Here is a 23,196-nt window from a genome sequence, read left to right as displayed (position 1 = left end):
ACTATATAAAAATGTATACCCACGTACTCATGTAAAATAGAAAAATGGAAACGAAGAACCAAACGGGATACGAATAAAAAATCAAATGCTGTCTTTCAGTCTGAGGAAATCAATCATAAAATCATTGACCGAATCAACGAAAAGAGTAGCGAGAATTATCGCATTCTGTAACGGAAACTGCCCAACGTAATCAAAAATGTTCAAAGCTCAACACCGAGAATCAAAAACGAATTAACGAGTTTTATAACGTTTCGAAGAATTTACACCGATTAATCTCGTCGTACCGAGTAAATATTTACATCGTTTAAAACGTGTCCGCCGCAAACCGCTGTGTAATCCAAGCGTCGAATTATACACAGAGGATTCAATATTTTAACAGAAAGTCGAGCGGATCGTAACCGACGACAGCAGACGAGCTTTTTAAATTGCGTTCCATGAAGTGACTTCCACAACGAGCAAAACGAATCTAGAAATACGAGCGACTTTTTGCGTGCAGACGCGCCGTTTCATCGCGACGAGTATTTACGAACAGCGCGGGAAACCAGGGGAAAAGGGAAACAGTCCTCCTCCGTAATGCCGTTTCTGTTGTCTCGTGGCAAGAAGACCATGAAGTAACAACAGTATCGCAGACAAGACCAGGTTACAGGGCCGTTTGTTTTCCGATGTAGGCTTGTACAAAAAAAAAAAGAGAATCAAAAGGATGCAATAAAAGAGATTACGTTCGCAATTGCGTATTCCCTTTCACGCACCGGGAAACGAGAAATACGAGGTCCGAGCTCAAAGAACAACTTGTACAAACGCTTAAAAATTTTTGCACGAAGTTATTCGCTAAATTTGCAATTTATTAACGAAGCAAACACGACAGTTGCGAAAGAGAGACGCGGTGAAACACCGGCGAAAAGAATTTATTAATAAAATTAAGCTGTCCAGCTAGCGATTTTAATGGAATTTCGTCGATATTTATATCCACTTTGTACAAAGAAAATTTAAACCGAGGAAGAAACTTTATAAACTCTAGAAGATCGACGCGAAGACAGACAAGACGATATCGGCGTTTACATGCCTCGAGTCGACCTAGCGAAATCCACGAGGCACAATAACGCGATCCGCGACGATTGCGTTCGAGCGAGGATCTAAATTTCCAACGGAGAGTTGCTCGGTAAGTCGTCACGGTGTGTGGATTGGGGCGAATTCTCGGCTACATCGGCGGACGACCGTCGGTGGGGGCCGCCAACATGTCGCAGTCCGGGTCGGGTGGCGCGAACGATAGCCAGGAGCAGAACCAAGCCGGTCAGACGATGGAAAATCAACAGACGACGTGTCAGAACGGCCGGGCGGAGCCGCCAGCCGACAACGCGAAGCAGGATCTGTCGAATGGCTTCGAGAACCGAACCATCGAGTACGACAGATTCGTCCAAGAGAAGACTCAACCGAATCAAACGACCGGGAAGAATCAGGATCAACAACACCAACAGACTCAACAGACTAGTCAATATCCGGGTGGCAGAAGGCAATCCGTGGTAGGTCTCCCGGAAGACAGGCATCCTCCGACCGGACAACTCCCGCCCCAACAATACAACACCCAAGAGAAACCGGCCATCGAGAAGACGCAACACGTTTCTCAACCCAGCACTCAGACCCTGCTGGTCCAAACGCACCCTCAGTTTGTGCCGGATTACGATCAAACCCAGTACACCCAGATACGAAATCAGTTCGAGATAAGACCGCAAATGTACCCTCCGCAAGCGCAGTACACCGATAGGGCTGGTTACGTGACCAGAGACGTCACGTACAGAGATCCGGCATTGTATCAAGGAGGCGCAACGAATCCAGTGTTCGCTGGTCAAGGTCAGTACGTGACGGTTCAACACGGATCCCATATACCCTCTCAGTCAGCCAGTCCCCAGCCGCCATACTTCTCGGGAGTCGTGGTGCCTCAGCCACCAAGCTACGCTCAATTCGGCACGCAGCCTCAATACTCCTACAGCCAATATCCTCAAACGGTGATGAACGCGGTTCCCTACACTCCGCACGCAGGGATGTATCCCGCGCAACAGTTCGGCCAGCAGTCGCCGAACCCGCAGAGATTCTCCCAAGACTTGGCCCAATACCAAACGCAACCGATCATCCAACCGATCGCCCAGAACGTGGCCCACGGCATCGCCATCGCAGCGACCGAGAGGCCGAGTCGCGGACCGAAACCCATGGTTCCTCCGCGCGGCAACTCGAAGATCACCCACGACACCGGTCACAGGAAGTCAGCGAGCGTCGACGTACCGGGCATGCAGAAGCCGAAGTACGATCCTAATCAGAACCCTCCGCAGGATCAGATACACCGTAGCGATGGGGCGATCATCGTGCAAGGCGCGCAGATAATCGCCGACGGCCAAGAGAGACGATACCTGACGACCATCAATCAGACTCCACGAACGAGGCAAGATGGCCTGTACGTGGACACGAACGGGGATCCGCCGGGGCGGGAAAAAATTTGCGAGGCCGTGGCCACCGAGTGCGGGCTGTACGTGGCCAGACCCGAACACAGAAAATCTATTTCCATCGACGTGACGTCGAGCTTCCCGCGGCGAAACGACACGATTACTTTCACGTTCCCGGGCGATACGAATCAGGAAATATTGATACCGGCCAGGAAGACCGGTACCATGGTGGATCCGAAACGAGTCGAAGCCAATCAAGTGTACCCGCCTGATCAAAGGCGATTGGATACGAGCTTAAGAGTATCACCGATGGCTTTTGATACGAGACAGGAAAATAGGAAGAGCATAGGGGCTGATAGGAAGCCAGAATGGGGTAACGTCAGCCCTAATCAAAGAGCGGCGTTGCCGCAAGAAAACAGACGGTCCGATTACTTCGACGAGCACAGGAGATCGCCTATGACTATAGAAGCGAAGAGAATGGAGGACGTTAGAAGATCGCCGATGCCGTTCGTGCCGATCCGGGAAGCGTCGGCGGATCGCGCCGGCCAAAAGAGCCCGTCGTTTGTGAACCAGAATTTCGAAAAGACGAGGCAGGAGCTAGCGATATGGGCCGAGCAGAGGCAACGTCAGGAGCACGAGAAGAGCATGATGCAGAATCAGATGCTCTCCACGAGCCCGCGTTCCAGAAATCAGTCCGAGGAAAGAAGAGATTCACGGCCCTTGCATCAGACGGAGGAACGAAAGGAGACGAGAATGACGCAGTCGGCTTTCCAACCGCTTCCCAACATCAGTCAGAGCACGATAATGGAACAGCGTCGTCATCTGCGTCACGTGAGCGCCGATTTGACGAAGCACATGGAACTCTCGAGGAAGGAGTTCGACGATCAGCCGATTAGCGGCTCGGTGGCCAACCTTGGACCCACGGTCAGCACCGTTCCTTCGCAGAGAGCCAGTCCGAACATATGTCATCAGTATCCGGCCCTCAGCGAGGCGAAGTTAGACACCAAGACGGTGCTGACGGTAGTGACAGATTTCGGCGATGCGAATCTGAACAAACCGATCGATCAAGTCGATCACATAATACACAGCCATCGCAAAAGTTACAATCATTCGAGCAATCTACTGACTCACAGCAAAAGCCAAACGGACAATCTACAGAGTCAGCTAGACGCGCAGAACGACAAACCGGATTCCCTGCAAGCGCAGCAGCAACAATTACAGAATCAACGTAGCCTCGATTTGATCTCAGAGAAGCTCAGCCAGTTCGAACGTCAGCAGAGCGATTTACAAGCGAAGTTGCAGTGTCTTCAGAATCAGAATCAAATACTCGACAAGGTGGCGCAGTTTCAACACCAACAGAACGACTTTCAGGCGCGTCTGCAGAGCATACAGGTGCAGAATCAGCTGTGCGATAAATTGCAAAGATCCACGGATTTTCAGCAGTACGCGATCGGGAACGAGATCCATCAGGTTCAATCGAATTCTCTACCTAACCACCAGGAACAGACCGATAAGACTTGCCCGTCGCAAAGCCAGCATCCGTCGCACAGTCATCATCAAACATTATTGACTGCTTCCTATTCACAGAACTCTAATCATCAATCCTGCCAATCGTCTGTCCGCGAGAAGCTGTCGCCGAGGCTTCAACACGATACAGGCGACCCGAATTCTATTCAGATACCGAACATGTCACAGATGCCATTGCCGTGTCTCCCGCAATTCGAACGCGCTGACACATCGCGCGCTTCGTTCACGCAGTTCCATCGGCTTCAATGTCAGATCGACGGCCACGAGGGCGCTTCAGCCTCGCCCGGCGGTGCTTCCACCACTTCGTTCACGGGTACCTTGAAGAAAGTACCGCCCGAAAAACCACCGAGAACGTCCCTGATCGTTCAGTCGCCGGAATCAGAGGTAAGGACTACAGAGAACTGTCATGCGTTTGAGTTTTGCACGATTTAGAAGCATGCTTACTCGTGACGTAGCGATTTCTACAGAGTGATCTACAAATATTACAAATATTTTCTTATATCTTTACTTAGCAATTACTTCTTTTGATTTTTAGAACGTACACGAAATTATCAAGAGTACCTTCTTCTACTGCTGTCGCGGTCGAGCAAAGTTTTGAAAAATCGAGCAAAAAATCGTTTGTTTTCATCAGGGAAGTTTGAATGCAATGTGCCAGCGAACAATCTTCTAACTAAACGAACGAACCTTTTGTTTCGTGGATTTCATAAACCTTGTTTTATCTCGAGCAGCGTGCCCGGTACCAAGACAAAAGCGAGCTAATGGTTGCAAAACAGAATGCAAGATCCGTAATAGGGAACACTTGAACGATCAAAGTACGCTCCTCGGTTGCCAATAATTCTTTATAAAATTATAATCTCGCGAACCTTGGACGAATGATTCACGAGAGAGTTCTTTCACGTTTCCCGGACGCTAGAGCGGCCAAAGAACGTGAGACGAAGACAGAATGGCGGATCGGTGAAGAGATCTCCACTTGCAGTTTTTGCCGCGGCATCGGAGTGGAATGAATTCGTTATATATCAGACTCGATGTTGTCTTTGAAAACTTCTTTACTAGCTCTGTGTACCTTTCGTTCCACTTCCACGGTCGGCCTTTCCGTCTAGACGATTCTGTTCGTGCTATAAAATTAAATGTCCCGCCGTCATCTGGAAACGACGTTACACGCTCGGGCGTCACGTGTTTCGAATCGCAAATCCCAGATTTCGTGACTATACGATTGTTCGAACATCATATTGCGGGGGCGTTCTTCGTACCTCGTTCGAGAACGTATCTTTTTGTATGTCCTTCGCCGCTTTGTGTAAAAATGTATGTTGATAATTGTAAGCAAAGATACAACTTTCTTGTTTGGTAAAATGTTCGTGACGTGGTTGAATTATAGAATATTCTGTACAAATGGTATTAAACGAAGCGTTTCAAACGGAGATAGTTGAGATGCACGCGTTAAAGGAAGCACTCTCTAATCGCTTCCCACGGCAATGTATTTCCCAGACATCTTTTGTCGTTCTTAAAAATTCAGAGATGTTCCCGAGCGCGGTGGGAAGCCGGCAGAAAAATATTTTTAAGCTACCGCGCGGATTTCCTGGCGGAATGATATTATGTTAACTATCAGCGACGCTTCCATCCAAGACAGACGTTTCCAATCTTTTCCAATATTTTGCATAAAAGACGGTACCGCGCAGAGCCGTGCAGAAAGGCAAATAACCGGCTCTCTCTGCGAATACGTAGCTGCCGAACCTCCGCTGGCGTCGTCCCGGCAAAATTGGGTTAGCGCTTCGAGTCGCGCGCGTATGAAAAGCTCCGGGAGTTTACTTTCTCAGAAGAGCAAATATACCCCCATCATAGCACGGTGGACAATGGTGAAGTAAAGAGAATTCGCATTTCCGACCACGGTGCGTTACCCAACCAGCCCGACGGTGGATTCTCTCCGAGAGTCTCTTTGATACAATTCAGTAATGTCCCATTTTTCCCCTCCGTCGCGGTAACGATAATACGTGCAAACAAAACCATCGAACGAAACGTATAAAGGATTTAAATCGAAGGAACGGTGAAACTGTAAAAGGATTTCGTGTTTCCGCCCGCGTCGCGATTCTTCTGACCCGAAAGTGATTTGCCGTGGCACAAAGTGCTCCATTTTTCTCGTTTCTATCTAATTAAATGGTCCATCGAAGTTTCGCGAGAGACCCACAGACGGTAGAAGTATTTTTACAGTTTGTAAAACTCTTTTTCGAGCCGGGTCAATTAGAGCCATTGCTCTACGAAGACTAAACCGTAAAACGAACGAAAGCTGCTAGTTCAAACAAAAAAAAAAAATACTTAAATCTGCGATTCAAAAATCGATGTTTTTGTAAATATTTCAGGTGAATTAAAAAATGCAGAATTTAAAAATTATTTCCATTAGTTATATCAATTTTCGTTCGCGGTGAAAGTAATTCGATAGCGAAAGTAAACACCCGGCGTAATGGTCGTCAAAGGTGCAAAGCTTTCAGCCGGCCGAGAGAAAAGATTTTCTCTTCTAGGCAATTTGTCGCAACCCTTTATAATACCACCAACAATACAAAGGTTAAGAGAATGCCCCGTTTCTGACCAGGTTCTGCTGGCTCGTTTACCCGCTAGAGGATTCTTGCTAGGCCAAGTGTCTAGGCAACCAAGCGCGTTTCATTCTAATGTAATTAATGTCTCGTTCTTCCAACACTCGCCTGCGTGCTTAGCAGTGTAAGCGCGGAAAATGAAACAAGTAGTCCTGGTGACACAATTCTACAATATTAATGGACGCGCACCCATGCCTGAAGGATGGAATGTCGAGTTCCTGGAAATAATCGCTTGGTTAAATACAGTTCTGTGGACGGAATTGTTTAACACCTACGTTACGTATATTCAAATAGTGGAATATGTATTTGACAGGTTTGATTCGATCCGTTCCAGGATAAATTTTAACAATGGAATATGAGAATAAGCAAATTGAATAACAATGATGGGCAATCATTGTATCTAGAAGCTATTCGACGTGTCGAGTATTTCGAAGAATGCAAGCTTTCTAAGCGATACTTCCAAGCAAACGTTCGGTAAATCGGTCTTTTTAAGAGATTTATCGTAACGGGGGAACAATTTCACGGATATAATGCTCCAGGTGAACACCTTTTAAGACGCTTTTGGCCCTGTTCATATATTTTCATTCTATCGAAATGGATTCGACGAGCGAATTGCCGAAAGCCATTCGAACGTGTCGAGCTATTGACTTATTTGGCTAGTGTCGCTTCTGTCCGCCTATTTCTTCTCCTTCGGCTCGAGTCGTACGTATTTCCGGCTTTTCGGGGTAGAAAACGAATAAAACACCGCGGCTGCCGTGAATGCATCCATTTCTCGATCGTATCAACCCCGGTCGATGCTTTGAAAGCGTCAACAGAAAGAGGACGCGCTTTTCAAAAGTCGCTTCCTCCATTTATACGGATTCGTTTTAATCATTGACGTAGATAGCTGTTTCTCGTGTTGGAGACACCGCGGCCCATCGAGAAGTTGAAACGTACGAATGATAAGCAACCACGCGATTTTGATAAAATTCGTGACACGGAACATTGGGATAAAATAGCATCCTCGTTAAGTAATGAAAGAAAACCACGAGTGAAAGAAGAAAGCTTTTGTAATAAGCTTCCTTACTCAGAGATTATTTCATTTAAAGATATACTTTCTGTACACGGTATTTCTAATTTAATTACTACGAAGTTTATACGATTCAACGTTCGCAAACATAAAAGAATATTCTTCTCCAATGCAGTTAATGTCATTTGATATCCTTCGACTTATGCAACCGTGTTTCTACTTGCGTTCTATAAATTCACGAGATCCTGTTATTTTCATGGAACTCGAGCTTGACTACCTCACGTCTCCCGGAATTATATTTGCAAATTGAAACTAATGGCTCCCTGCCGCATATACTATCGCGTTCAACTGTGTACAACACGCATCAATATCTTAAGACAATGATACTAGTGTCAGCTAAAAAGAAAACTGAATTTGTTAAATTTAGTTAAATAGAAATTCTATTCGCGTTTGGGTAAAATGTTACCGATCCATCGGCAATAACTATCGGTCCACGATATTCACCGTTCGAGAACGTATTCGTAAAGTGCTTTCCGCGTCGGTTTTAAGTCACCGCCATTCGTTGGCGAATACTTTGGGACAACACGAAGGTGTAACAAAAACTTTCAGCGTTTTCCTGAATGGCAAAATGAAAACTGTCGCCGGTGAGGCCGAAAACAATCCGTTCTACGGTCCACAAAAGTCCGAGGTAACAATAGACGGCAGCCTCTAGCTAGGTTGGATGTCTTTGACGATGGCTGGACCGTGTGTTTGCATGTCCCACTAAAAATCGTGCTGCACGAAACGACGAGCAGCGACGAGTTAATCAGATTTGGCACGGCCGTATGGCTTCTATAACTGCAGATAAAACAGCCGGTTGAATTTGCGGCCGGTCCGCGGAAAAACGAGAATAATAAAGGGATGAGGAGCCACCGCCGAGCGGAAAACGCGAAACAGCGGTCGCAATCACGTAAAACGACACACCGCGTTGCCTGGAAATCTTTCCTGATCCTCTTCAAACACGATTCGCTGATTTATAACTGCAATTACGCGTTTAAATATATTTTGTTCCATCGCGCTTCATTTCGTTCGCCGCAACTTTGCGTAATCTGATCGAGACCCCTTTGATCGTGTCTCATTAAATCGTAGACAAAGTTCGCTGAGAGTAGCAGCGAAACCGTGAATCAAATATCGCAAGAAACATCTTTGTACTATTCTATTTAAATTTAGTTTCCGACCTAATATGTTTACTTATTTATTTTAAAGAATAAAAAAAAATAATTTAAATTCCAATAATACCGGAAATTATGTTATCTACTCGATGAAAGTTCGTAAATAATTTTTTGATTTTCTTATTTACTTTTTTACCGATGTCTGCACAGTATTATTATTCACTAAAAGCCATATAAAGTTTGCTTGGAAGACTCCCTTGAATATCCGATAGTTTTAAAAATAGCATCAGATGGCTGAACTTTTGAGGGTAGTTTCACCCCTTAATGCTGAGTTACGACAGAGACGTGCATCCCTTATTTTTGGTCGCGTTACAACCCTGCGCAAGTTTGATCAAAATCTCTCGGGTAGAATGGTTGCAAAAGCTATTGGAATCGAACACGCCCTTCGTTTGAAAAGGTATTAAAAAGTCGACTGCGTATTAGTAAATAAAAACAAATAATAGCCATGTAAATGGACAATATTGTTGTGCCAATTGGCGGAGCGGCAGAGCGAATGCAGTTTTCCGCATTAAACTTCGGGCTTTACTGTTATCCGATCGAGCTCGATTATATAGGAATTATTTTTGCACGTACTGGGAATCTGGAGGTTGAGACCAAAATAACTGCGAGGTGAAAAAAATAAGGAATGTTTTCCGCAATTAAAGATTTATAGTAATCGAATTTTTTCAGTAAAAACTTCTCAGGAGTCTGGTACCGTTGACCATAAATTACTTCATGCAAAAATATTATCTAAATAGGATCTTTGTTTGTCAAACTCTCAACTATTGCATATCTTCTATGACACGATTTATTAATGCTCGACAGATTGGAAAGAATTTTGCAGGAACCGAGTCCTATTACAAAATTCTTTGCGCGACGAAAACATGGTTGGTGGTTAGATCCATCGTCCCAGAACTCAATCACGTGAATCAACATTTATGTAATTCTGAAATACACTCAACATCTGTTTCAACAAAGCATACATAGCTACCTCGCTGGTGCAATCCACTCTTCCTCTTCGTACCCTTCGAAGACTTCGTAATCTTTCAATTAATCTCGGTTATGGTTATTTCCATTCGGTACACGTCGCGAAGAACAAGATTGCGGTTCCTGCAAACGAAGGGTATTGTCGGCGAGCGGATTATGAAATTAAATATAGTTTGGCATTGATCGGAGCGAGGGAATCCAATGACACTGTCTCGAGGAAAATGGCAAAATACGTTAGAAATATTTTCCCCTTCGCTGAAGACATATTTTTCGTAATTTTTAATTTCAAAAAGAAAAAATGAATATTTTTGTAGATCGTTCATGGAAACGTTTATGTGGTTGATAAACTATTTTTAAGGCTTCGTTCGTCATTTATTGGCCAAGTGGAAAAACGAAGAATATTAAATAAGGCGACGTATCGATCGAAAACACGTTCGTTCAGGTTATATTTTTGCATTTCTTCGAGCAGAAGAAAATGCTCCTTCCAATGCATTCATAGTAGAACGTTTCACTTAAGAAGCGAGATACCTTTAATAGAAATCCAGGCACGTACGTCGGAGGATCGGTAATCGATAAACTGCGCATGATTCGATTCAGCTGCGAGATACAATTTCAGAATGTTTTTAGAATCTGTTAGAGCAGTTATGATAGAAAATATAATTCGTGAACGTGATACAATAACTTCGTGGGCATTTAATTGATTTTGCTAGATACGTACGTTGCTTCCTGTTTGAAAATACAATTAATTCTACAGAGACTTTACCACTTTCCTTTACTCGCGAACAAGTGGAAAAACACAATAATAAGCAAACATCTATAAATTTCGTTGAAAAGAGAATTCGATAAAGAAATACAGCGTGCTATCGATTGAAAACAAATACAATTATGGAAATCGTAACAACTGAAACATTGAACGTGACAGAGACACATCGCGATGGGAAAAGGAATTAATAAAACTACTTCGTACATTTCAATTACCGGAATAGAGTAAGACTGTCTCTTTAAACCCGACGGCGTTACGTAATTCTACTTTGCTGTTACGATTTAAACATCTCGAACCTTCAGGATTCCATTTAAATCGAAATAATGGAGGTTAAAGAATCGCAGCAACGAACGTACATTCCCGGATCGAGTGTTGGTGCGCGACCAATAACCATCGGAATGGAATTCCTCGAGAAAATGTAGAAAATCTCATTTTCTTCGCGACTGATACAATTATTCCCGATACACCTGGCGGGGACTAAAAAATTTACGAGCCGTACGAGGCAGCAGGGTATCGCGGGAACGGGTATAAAAAAAAAAAACAGAAAACGAAGCAATCGAAAGTTCGAAGCATAGAACAGAGACTGGAAACGTTTCTCGTGGGATTCAACGTTTCCTTCTTTCCGGAACTAGCCTCCATTTTGACGCGTACACGAGCAAACTGACGAAATGGAAAAACGTCGAATCGATCGTAGTTCCCATTGATTCTTCGTCACCGACTTTGAGCGTCGTTCCAATCGGCCGGAAGATATTAATTGAGTTTGTCGATTCGAAGACAATACGAACCTAATTAAAACTGGAAAAGACCCGATAACTAAGCTAAAATCCAAACTAGTTTTCTGTAATAAACAGCTGCTTTCTACCTTCTTGCACTGTCATGTCATTTATTATTTCCAATTATTTGGGATAACAGAACTTTGTATACAGAGGAGGACTGAATTATAAATGGTCGAAACGAGCAATAAACGTATTAAATTCAGCTTGTCTAGCCGCGAATTATTGGATTAATTTAGTTTTCATTATTATCCGGGCACAAACGTTGCTGCGTTTTGCACGAACACCGATACGTCGTGCAGCTTCTTTTGCTTTTGAAATATCGAACGTCGCGTGGCCATTTCGAAACGGCACGTGCTTTCTACTGTATGCTGTTATCCAACGTGTCATCGACAATCCGCGTTCCGTTGCCTCGTACAAAGTTGCGTTGCACGGAAGTGATACGCGTTTAGCGAATGGCATAAATGAAATTCCTGGCCTCGTTTGATATTATCGATGCTTCCGCATTTAAAACGGATACATTTTTTAAAACACGCGCGTGGACCGTTTATTATAAAAATACTGTAAGTCCATTTATCTCTGTCTCAAAGTACAAAAGATTCTGCGTTTTTATCGTTTGGAAAATATCAGACAAAATTTGATGCATTATTTCCTCTTATGAATGAAAATTCGAAACATTTTATTTCTATTTTAATATTTGATTCACTTATTAGTCATCGAGTGTCAATGAAAAATATTAATAGGCAAAACGAAATAAAAAGACTAACGTCACAGCAGCGAAATATTGTTTTAGATAGTCATTAGAAATCAATTATCGTCCCTGTTCACAGTTAGTCCATTAGTGTCACAATGATACTTACTGTGAGTACTCTATCGATACCACCAGAAGCCTTTAACAAATCTGCCTGATTAAACCAAGTAAACTGTAACTTGCTTCGTTTCGTGTTTGATACCATAACACTTGGGAATTGATACGTAACAGCATTAATGGATATGTCAATCGATTGGCTCCATCACTAGCACTCGACGTTCACTGTTGATTTTCCTGCTCGTCTGTTACATCGTACTGAATACGAAAATCGATTTCACCCTAGCTACATGCGCACTATAAAGTGCACAAATTTACATCTCAGGACAAGAATATACACTTATCATGGCCAACACTTTCATGAAAAGTATTACTATTTTTTTAAAAGTAACAAATTTTAAGTTTTAAGGCCGCTCGAAAAACATACATAATCCTCAGCAGATCTAGTAGTATCAAAATGATCTACACTATTATTTTAAGGCCCCCTATCGCTTCATTATAGCAGTCATTTATCTCAGATCTTGTGTTTTAATATGTTGCTACACCCTGAGTAAAATACAAGAGATAAATGTTTTAGTTATTGAAAAGTTATTAGTTTGTTTTGCAATTTTACGAATGAATTCCCTGACGCAATACAAAATTTATCTGTGAGCTGTAAATGGACTCATATATCCTGAGCTTTTTGCTATACCGTTAAAAAAGTGCTTTTGATGCACAATATACCTGACAGGAAAGAGGATCAAATAAAATCTGTATTGTAAATCTTTATTTTCTATTGTTTTGTTCACTTTTAACTGTGTCAAAACATTTGATTCTGTAGGTAGCAGCTCGATTTCAATCTTTGTATTCAAGCAGCGAAAGCTATTATTAAATAACTCGTTTATTATTCTAATCTCTGATGAAATTTACCTTTTGCCTACTGCTTTCAATTGTAATTTGATACTAATAAATGCAACAAACGACGTTAATCTATTATTGGAATGAAAGTGCTAACGAATTAAATGTAAAATTGGTGATTCAATGATAATAATAATAATTAATTCATTACGGTTTACACGCTCATGTCGTTATAATTATTATCCGCATCATAATGAATTTCCGATACGAAGAATCCAATGACGCGCTTTTAATCTAATTCATGGTGACTACTCGTATAATGAGAAAATTTTATTAGCTAATTATGATGTAATGAATAGAACCAGTATTAAATTTTCTGCCAATTACCATCGAAAAAGTTCCATATTAACGAGGGTGTAGTTTCATTTTTGAAGGATTCGAATTAAAAAATAATAATTATTCGAATTAAAAAAAAATCAGAAGATCATAAGACGCGTTGTCTCGATTTCAATACTTTCTTTTCTTATAGGTCGCAAGGTAAACAGATTTTACGCAAGCAAACAAGAAGATGCAGCGAACGGTTTAACGTGATGAATTTCATTTACATTGTAATGCACGCGGCATTTGAAAGGGTAAAAAATTCTAGCAGGCGATTTTTCCAAGCAGCGCTTTCTCCCCGAGCATTTAATGCAACAGTTCGAAGCCCGAGATTGAAATAGAGTGAAAACGTTCGCACCAGTAATGAGATCCAGAAAAACTCGAACGTGTCCGCAATTTGCCTCAGCGACCCTCGAACCGCGTTAATGTTCGATTCGTACGACCCCAACTACTTTTAATCAGAATTAAATATTACTCTCGTTCTCGACTCTCGATTGCACAAAGCGCCGGCGGTGACTATATAATTATCGGAGTAGCACGTCGCAGAAGGTAGCCGGCGGCCTCCTCGGCTACGTGGAATTCTCATTTCCTTTGTACGTGATCCACCAATGGATTTTTCACATCCACCTGATATCCTCCACACTCGTGCCACGTTTCATTCCGGTAAATTGATTTGTATTCAATCCCCCGTCTCCTCGCGTTGCCTCAACCCAGAATTAACGTTACCAATTCTGACTAATGAGTGGTCTTCAGTCGACGAAAGATTCTCATCCAACTAAACTCTCAGTTCTTACTATCCCCTTGCTCGTGAGATCGTAATGGAAGTTTATCCAAAGGCGTGGAATGAAAGGTTCCTCGTCCTCAGACTTCACGGCTTTTGAGATCGTTAATGAATGCCCTACTGAAGAACCGTTCTCCCATGAAAAATCTTTTACTTACGTAATTTCAATGCTCGAGTGATCACGATTACGATAAACTTTAATGATTAATGTTACGAACCACCAGCTAAAGTTTCGCTTCTTCTTTCTGAGGAAAGCGATACTCCATAATGATCGTTATCCAATTGCGGACCATCGAAATATTATGCGGCAGTTTATAGAATCGATGGGGCAAAGGACAGAAAATTTTAACGCAAAGAGAGAAAATAATACAATAAAAGGAAAACAGGTTTCGGTTGAAGTCGAACAAATTTCTACTCGCGAACGACAAATAAAAATTTCACGTTCGTTCGTAAATTAACTTCCGCTTACGTTTCATTCGTAAATTAAAATCCATTAACGGACTTTTTAAACCGACATCCAGGAGAGTTTAAAATTTCCCCGACGCAGCCAGCTGCTCTGACATTTTCGCGTTTTAAAAAATTTATTTCCCGAGAACGAAATAGACCGTGTCGTTTATTATTTTCTAAAGTTGTTCTCCGTGCGTTCTTTATCCACGGATCGTCTCGAAAAGAGAAACATTTTTAAACAGGATCGCCGGACGCCGTTGTCTCGTTTCACCCCGCTGCGAGGCGGAGAAACACGTTTCAAAATAGTTAAAAACGACCATAGCCGGAGCTCCGTTCTTTACGCGTGTCTACGTAACAAATCTGTTTCTACGGACTGAAATCAGAGACGGGGCTCCAAACTTTTCTCCGGGTTGAATTGATAAAAAAAAAAAAAGAAACAAACAAACGGTACGGCGTTTTCGCGTCAACGATGTCGCTCAATCTCGTTATAACTTGACGCGAATCGCGAAGCAATAAATTCGGAAAATTGCCCGTAGCAGCGTCGAAACTAGCTACGAACGAAACGCCCGGGCGAAGAAAAAGTTTTTAACAGGAAGAAACGAACCGACGGACGCGCCGTCGTATTTTCGACCGCGTCTTTCTTTCCCTCCGAGTTCCTCCTTTAATTGTTTGCGCCAACCTTCACGGACGAAGCTTTTGGATGCGACCCGGATTCGGACGATTAAGCGGCCAATAAAAAAAAAATCGAAGGGAACGGGTGAGAGAAAAACGGCAAAACAGCCGAAGAATCGAGCAACTTAAAGGAACCGGACCGGCGCGCAATTATCGAAACTGGGTCGAGCCACTCTCGAATATTACCGTTTGGCTGAGCACCGAGACAACTCGATAGAAAAGTCCAGCCGATTACAAATACAGCGACAACGAGCACCGTCGTTGCCAAATTCCGTGGCAGCGTCGGAGGCGCAAGAAACAACGAAGTTTGATTAAACTTCCGGATCGGTTATAACTCTAGGAACGGCGCCACAAAATTACGCGTTTTGTTTCTCCGTGAGAACTTTTTACCAGTCCTCGTTCCCCGACGGGATTGCGTGAATCTTCGCGGGATTCGTTTTGAATGAGTTTCTATTGGACGAAACGACGCCGTTGCAGAGTTATTTTACGAGTTGGAAACGAATGAATTGGTCCCTATAAAGCATCATTGGATCGGTCAAGTTCATAGTCAATGGATCGTAACCGAGAATCGAGATCGAATTTAATGCCCCAATTTATGGCGAGTGTCAGGTTGCACGCAACCGTCAGGGAATTATTTAGTAGTGATTTCACCGTGCTAAGATCTATTTAGAAAAGTTTTATTCCGGTTTTAATCGCTCGATTTCCATAATTACGTGTTTACACGATCAGTACTATACGCTCGTAGTAATTGGGAAGTATAATGAAATTTGCATAAAATAATTTAATTCTATGGCTAGAAATCGGAACCACTGTGCCGAGCTTCGAAGATAGCAGTTGTTGCGGTCGAGTTTGCGTCAATTCGGACAATGGGAATGTGTCGAGAAGGACTAGTGCTACTCGCGCTAACCATCGGAGTAATTGGACTAATTACCTGATGCAATTATCCGAAATTAATCGAGATAAACCGCGTAATTATCACCGTAGCACTACGCTCGTTGTTTCTCAATCTAGTGCTCTTGCTGATTTCCAACTACTCGGAAATATACCAATCTGGCTGCTAGTCTTCGTAGTCAAAATCGATATTCTCCGCGATAATAGTACAGTTACTAATTAAATTTCAAATCTGGCGTCACGATCCAATCATTACGCAGCCCTAAAATTTATTGATAAATCTTGTGACGTCGAATTTATGGCGTTCTTCGACGATTAACAAATAAAGTTTTACGCCTACGGTAGAATGGAATTGTGAATCGATTTTCGGCTATGCTTAGGCGTTGCTTCGCCATGAGACAGAAACAAGTTCGCGCATTCAATTTTTCGTAGTTGTTGGTTAACGCTACTGGCTGCACACCGCTGCACTTGGCCAATTAAGATTTACGTGTTTCCAGCAATGACGGCCCGACACGACGATACTGTACGGTTCGACAGTTTCCTGAATTTATCGTTTTATCGTTTGTTCCTACGCCCGGCGATACCGCGCAGAACGACACGTTGCTTTTCTGGAGCGGATTTATTCGCTATCGGAACACAACATTCTGAACGCCATAAAAGGATGCGATAGCAACGCATTTTTTTAACAGGCATACGCGACAAATTGTTCACACTCCGATGATTAACGCTCCGAATACCTCATACGTTCTCCATTTGGTAGTTTGAAACAGTAGAACACTCGATTACAGATACAAAACTAGGAAAACAGTTTCTAATGACTGTTTCTTTATCATCAGACTGAATGTAATAATATTATATAATGTAATAAAAATATTCACCCGAGTTTTCTCGAAGGTGATCCTTTTATAGCGGTTTCAAGACATCGTGGCACAATTTGTTAAAATGAACTGTAAACGAAAACGATTTTACTTCGTCGTAAAATCAGTCCACCGCCATAGATCGACGATACTAATCTCGAGAAAATCCCACGGAAGATTTTATGTCACGTCTTCTTCTCCCTCGACGTAACCCTCCTCTACGACATTGAACTTTTATAACCGAACCTATCAACCGCACGTTTCAGAATAATTCTCCGCTTCCCGGGAACTAAATCTTTGATTTTACGTCAATATTTCTTTGCCCGGAAGTATGTTGCGAAATATTCATATTATATCATCTTTAATAACAAAGTCTTCTTCTTTCGACAGTCATCAATAATAAAAAACAAAAATTTGGAATTATTTTCCAATGCATAAATGATTAAATTAATTCCATTATCCTATATTTAGCAGACACTACTTCCCCGAAAAATTATTACCTTCCTAGACACTTTACAGCTCGAACGATCGAAGTTACACCGTACTCGTATTGCACGTTAACGTTAAGGTGTCCCAGAAAATATTGCGCTACAAATAGAAGTGTTCAACGTATGTATGTTCCAAGAAACTACCTTTTACCAGTCGACATGAAAGGAGGCTTGTTTCAGGAATTTGCAACCCCATATATTCAGTGGGGGAAAAATAGAAAAATATAATTTTTATGGATGAGAAAAAATTTAATTCGCGAATAGCTAGTTTGAATAAATAAGATTTAAAATGAAGTTAATTTTCTCGAAATGTATTAATTAATTACTGACCGTGGTGTTCTCCGTTATTGTTACAGAGCAACAGAAGCCAGCCAGCCATCGGCCTGAAGGAGATGCCGAAGGTGCGGGTAAGTTTTTCCATAAGTGTGTATAATGCTTCCACTGTCAGCGACTGCCGCCGTTAGGTTTTGCGGCACAAAGACCAAATTCAAATAGGGTGTCCGTAGCAACGATCCAGCTCCAAACTAGTTACCAAGAGCTCGTTAGAGGCCCGATCGATGCCCACGACCGAGTTTCCCGTACTTTTGGCCAAACAACTTTTCAACGAACCCTTCCCCAGCTTGCTCCTGCTTCTTCGAGCTCTCCCGGTGGGAAGTTGAAATAGGTGAACGCACCCCTTTCTCTCTTCGTTTGATATATATCATCAGAGAGCAGCCAACCACGAAATCGCTCCAAGGAGAGAGGGGCTGAGTATAATTTTACGACCATAGTTTTCGCGAGAGCCGGATCGTCGTGTTTGCCCGCTGATATTTGCTCCCGAAAGTATCGAACAGACGACGTTATCGCCGAGACGTTTGCTCGTAATTTATAACCGCGAAATTGCGTGTCGTACATCACCATTAACGCAAGACCTGGATATTGCTCTATAGTTTACGATTTTACTCGCATCGATGTCTTGCGAGATTGTATAAATCTCGAGTCTAACCTGACAGAGAACTAAAAGTGAAAAATCGCTATTGTTTCTCTGCCTCGATCGTTCCTTTTTTTTAAGTGACATTTTTCCCATGATTAATTCGTCGTTTCAGTAAAAAATAAAAGAGTCCTTTCACGTTTTGCTCTTTCAAATTTCGTCGTCTCTGAGATACGAGCAGTTATAGTTGTTTTATGAACGTGAACGTCATGGACATGCGCTTCTTGTACCTGAAGTCACGTACTGGAAGTCACATCAGTAAAGTTTTACTATTATATAAGGTGATTCTAGTAACTGGGCCGGACCACAGCGCTGGTTCTAAACGAAGGTAGAAAAAAATCGTCGTGAAAAGTTTGGTACGGCTTAATGACATCTACTGTCACGTGATACGACTTTTGTATTAAGTTCGTCCATGCAGTTGCACTTTGTTTCATTCGAACTGTATGTTTTTTTACATAACTCGATTTCTTAGCTCGTTCTGGATACAAGTTATAAAGTAAGATGATCGAAAATTCAATACTTTGACTTTAAAACGAGTCTGTTGGTTCTGAACTCGCTGTTTTAATGACTGCTACATTAACTATGAATTACTAAATTCAACGGACATTAATTACAACAATCAGATTGCAGTCGTAACATATAATTTGAAATTAATTCCTGAGTAAGCGATTCCTATATCCATCAATCGTGACTTAATATTGACGAGTAATATTGATTGTTATTAATTACAACTGTTTGCTAATGCACTCGTCTGTACGGTGCATCGAAATATGCGTATGGAATAATGTACAGAACTATAATGGATTATTAATTAGGAATGTTTCAAGTGCATCAATTTTAGAACATTATCATTTTAATTTACAGGATGAAGAGAAAGGGAAATAAAAATTCTCGATTAACGTACATAGATACCCGTACTCGTGATGTACATAATTTAAAAACCTTCTATTAATTTCTCAGGTGTCATTCAACGTATACGCGAAACCCTGAAAATAACAACCACGTATGCTTCATTGAGTTAAAACAAAAAAAGTAGAAATTCACAAATTACTCCGAATAACGAGAACGCTGACACCGATTGTATCGACTTCAACGAATCTGTTCGTTCAAATCCCGTGTCAATAATTTCGCCCGCGTTTTAAATTAAAATGTGATTCATGCCCGGCGCGAGGCGAAACTCGTGCCAATCGTTCGCGAAATTCTATTATTGGCGAATCGACGGTGTATCGAAGCAACGTTCGTAAATATTAACGATGTAAAAATTCGATGCGTTCCATCGAACCGGTAATAATGTTCGTTACATTCGATCAAACGACGCGCAGAGCCGTGCGGACGATTTCGTTTCCCGTAAAAATCAACGTTCGTCGCGTTTCTACGTCGTGTGGCCGTACACGCGCTATCCTTGGTGCACGTAACGTTACATAAAATTCTGTTCGTGTGAGTGACAGCCGGGCAAGAGTGCACCGAGGATGCATACGAACGAGGAAAACCACTGAATGACACACAGGGCCCCCGATCTACCCCACTCGTCGCTCACGCTTCGTTTTAATCCCCACTGGGCCTACTTTTTTCACGAAACAGATGAGAACGGAGGAAACAAAGGGCTAAATGTTAGCAATCTCGCTATCTCTGTCGTCGGAAAAATAAGTAAATGCCAGATTCGTTGGTTGAATCAACGATAGTTCGATACGATCACCTGGTGTGCACGCACGACTCTAATATTCGACGTAAATTATTCAGTCTGCAAGGTGAAACTGTATTTTTTAATTTCCTCCAAATTGTTTATGAAATAAACGCGTTTAATTTAGCCTAAGTTACGATGCAAGTATTGGTTCCTTGTTCTTTTATTAATTAACTTCGCCCCTGGTTCGTTCCTATTTCCATTAGTACGGCGCTATCGTGACTCGGACCGTTCAAGATAAAGTCCATCTTCGATCCAAGATTGTCGTTGTTTAATGCATCGAAATCATTAGTCAGCGACGGTAACGGTTGTGCGCGGAGATTAACCCGAATCACTTTTCCTCCTTCGCTCGTTAAGCTCTCCTCGGGACGGGATCATGTTCCGATTGTTATTCTGTTTCGCCTCCTTCGCATCCTCTCCCCCCTGCCCCTGGCCGTCGTGCAAATGAAACTCGAAGGATTCGGAATAGGGAACGGCGGGAACGCGAATAGTAACGTCTGCGAAACGACGTGAAATCGCGCGGTGCAATTTCGTGAGATTGCTTGCCGAGGCGACTCGCCGGGAGGACCATCCTCGTGGAAAAGAGCTTCTTGGAGGCACGAGGGTGCTCGTATTCCCCCCACCCTATTCGCGAAAGGAAATACGACCTTCCTTTCGGGAAGGAAATGCGCAGCGAGTTCTATGACAGACTGTCAAATGCAATCCGTACCGTCGGCTCGCGTCTTGCTTACGCGCTGCTCTTAATACGCCATTCTTTCGAATGAAGGAACATCGTTCGCGAGGAGAATAAAAAAATCTGCTTCGAGGGGGCGAAAATCAACGAAAAGATTCTGTCGTCATCATTGCGTATTATGATCCTGAGTGACGATTCAAGAGAAAGAAATTGGCCCTTTAACGCGTCGACTACCCAGAAGTTGTCGCGAAAATTACGAGTCGCTTGCATAAATGTCAGTTCGTTAGAGGATTAATGCAAACGTGTTACTAATACTGTAAAAATATGCAGGGTGAGTCGAGACAACCGGACAGATAAAATTGTAGATAAAATGTTGTAAGGAATTAATTTAGTCGTGTTATTATTCATCACTAAGGGCCGGGAGTACACAAAGGCGCAATGAGCAAGGTGCATATTTTGCAATGCATCAGAAACCTCCATTTTACACCTGGCTACACTTTGCTGTCTCTAAAGCTGACCGATGTACGGTGAACCGTCTGTGAATAATAACTACCGTAAACTCTACGTTAACTTAGCTAGCTGATGGGGTGAGATTGTGCCCCGGGGGTAGCACTAACCTTCCACGAAATACACGTAATACGAGAAACAAGCATCTACGGTAGCATGGCGGGCCATACACGCATTTCTAATACCTATTTATATGCTAATAATTCACCACCGGTATCTCGCATCGAAATTGTCATCCCGCTGTTTTAGTTGCTAGGAATACTATAACAGTCGGTGAAAATATTCGAAATTGATTCTATTATATACAATTGTATATTTTTCGCTCGATTCAAATTCGCTCCAGAGATTCTGCCTGAGTATTATAAATTTTTTTTTAACGTTCTATACGTGGAGAATTAATTAATTTTTTGGGCGATTGTAATACGTTCGGAAATCGGTGCAGCACAAACAGCGATTCGCTAGACGCCAGTAGTTGACGATAGCTTTTAGTAATATCAGCAAACGGAAGAGCGTGGAACTCCCCGTCCCTACGATCCATACCGAAGTTATTAGGTGAAAAGTGCATTTGCAGAGGAAAGAAATGCCTGGGAAAGCAATACGTGGCTTCTCCGGGTTTCAAAAGTTCACCGCGAACGGAGGAACGTAATTTTATTCGAGCCGCATTACCGCGTTATTCTTTCAACGATATTTTCCACTTCTCCGTCGTTACAATACCCGGAAAATAAACTGCAAATGAATTCGTTCGCAAATATGAGCGCGTTTTCACGCAACTGATCGAAATACAGCCGCGCGAATTCAAATAATTCGCATCTCGAACAATACAACACTTAATTTCAATAAATGTGTTGCTACATTCGATACCACTGGCGAAACAAATATTTACTGAAATATGCAGAGCAGTTAAATTTTAATTCTTTTTATATTCTAAATAAAGTGTGCATATTATTTCTCATTTTCATCTATTTGTTGCTTGAAATTATCAATATTTATATCGTTTTCTCTTTTTACTTAAAAAAGGTACAGTTAAGCTGTTCCGTGTGCTCCGATAAATACTAATCTTGAAACGTGACATTTAACGCACCACTGCTAGAAAATGTTTTGTCTATTAAAAGCGGCAGGTGGCTACTATTTGTGCCAAGGAAATGAAACGTCGGACAAAAAAAAAAATTCGATGAAATTCAGCGTTGAGCAACTTTTTGAAATTGAAACCGCGAACGCCCCCAGCGTAATTTCATTCCTTTCTCTGCCGTACAGAAACACGGAAATCGAGGGAAAAATAATGATTATGCAACAGCAACCGTTGTCGTGAAACGCGAAAAAAAACATACATTAAAATGAAACATTGAAACGACAAACAGCATAAAATTATATTTTGAATTTTATAAGTTGCAGTAACTTCTTTGTCGGTCTCGCTTGCAATTAGTGCATGCAAACTTTTTTGTTTTCGCTTGGAAGTTTTCATACGAGCAGAAATTTCCATCGTGTTTCCGTAAAAGTCACATTTCACTCGACGTACCGTTGATTCTCCCACTGAAACCGTTTATATTGTTATAATGCTTTAATAAACATTCGGACACGGTCGAGAAACGGCGTTCGCTCGCCGAGATCCTATAATTTGCAAATATCGAAGTTCGAATTTGACTCCGACTGAATAATTCATGAGGATGAAAACATTTTCGAAACGTATCCTGAATGATGTAACTGACGGCCGCGTGAGTTACTTCCGACGTTTAGGAAATTTCTCTATTTTTGCGAGTCTCTCTCTCTCTCGTTGCGACGAATAAAAAAATTCAATAAACAAAGATAGATTGATTAATTATATCGTTCCGTGGATCGTCGAAATTTACGGCGATACGCGACTTGAAATTAAATTTGCCCATTTTATCTCGCGAAATTTTTTAATCCTTTCCATCTTTCGGAGTCGTTTTTCTTTGCTG

At 42.2% G+C, this 23,196-nt stretch overlaps 1 protein-coding gene across 1 annotated transcript in view; it reads left to right on the top strand.

Moving 5' to 3' along the window:
• The first annotated feature begins 1,235 nt into the window (after positions 1-1,235).
• The window catches only part of LOC122397691, a 475,319-nt gene continuing 453,358 nt past the window's right edge, over positions 1,236-23,196 (top strand). The window contains exons 1-2 of the mRNA XM_043397029.1: positions 1,236-4,346; positions 17,785-17,835. Of these exons, the coding sequence (XP_043252964.1) occupies positions 1,236-4,346; positions 17,785-17,835 (3,162 nt within the window). The remainder of the gene's footprint in view (positions 4,347-17,784; positions 17,836-23,196) is intronic.

The sequence above is a fragment of the Colletes gigas genome, unplaced genomic scaffold (genome assembly GCF_013123115.1).
Source record: "Colletes gigas isolate AHSC1104 unplaced genomic scaffold, ASM1312311v1 Colletes_gigas_Sc00001, whole genome shotgun sequence".
In the NCBI taxonomy this organism is placed as follows: Eukaryota; Metazoa; Arthropoda; class Insecta; order Hymenoptera; family Colletidae; genus Colletes; species Colletes gigas.
The sequence above is the reverse complement of the archived record's forward strand: the minus strand, read 5'-3'. Positions and strand labels throughout refer to the sequence as shown.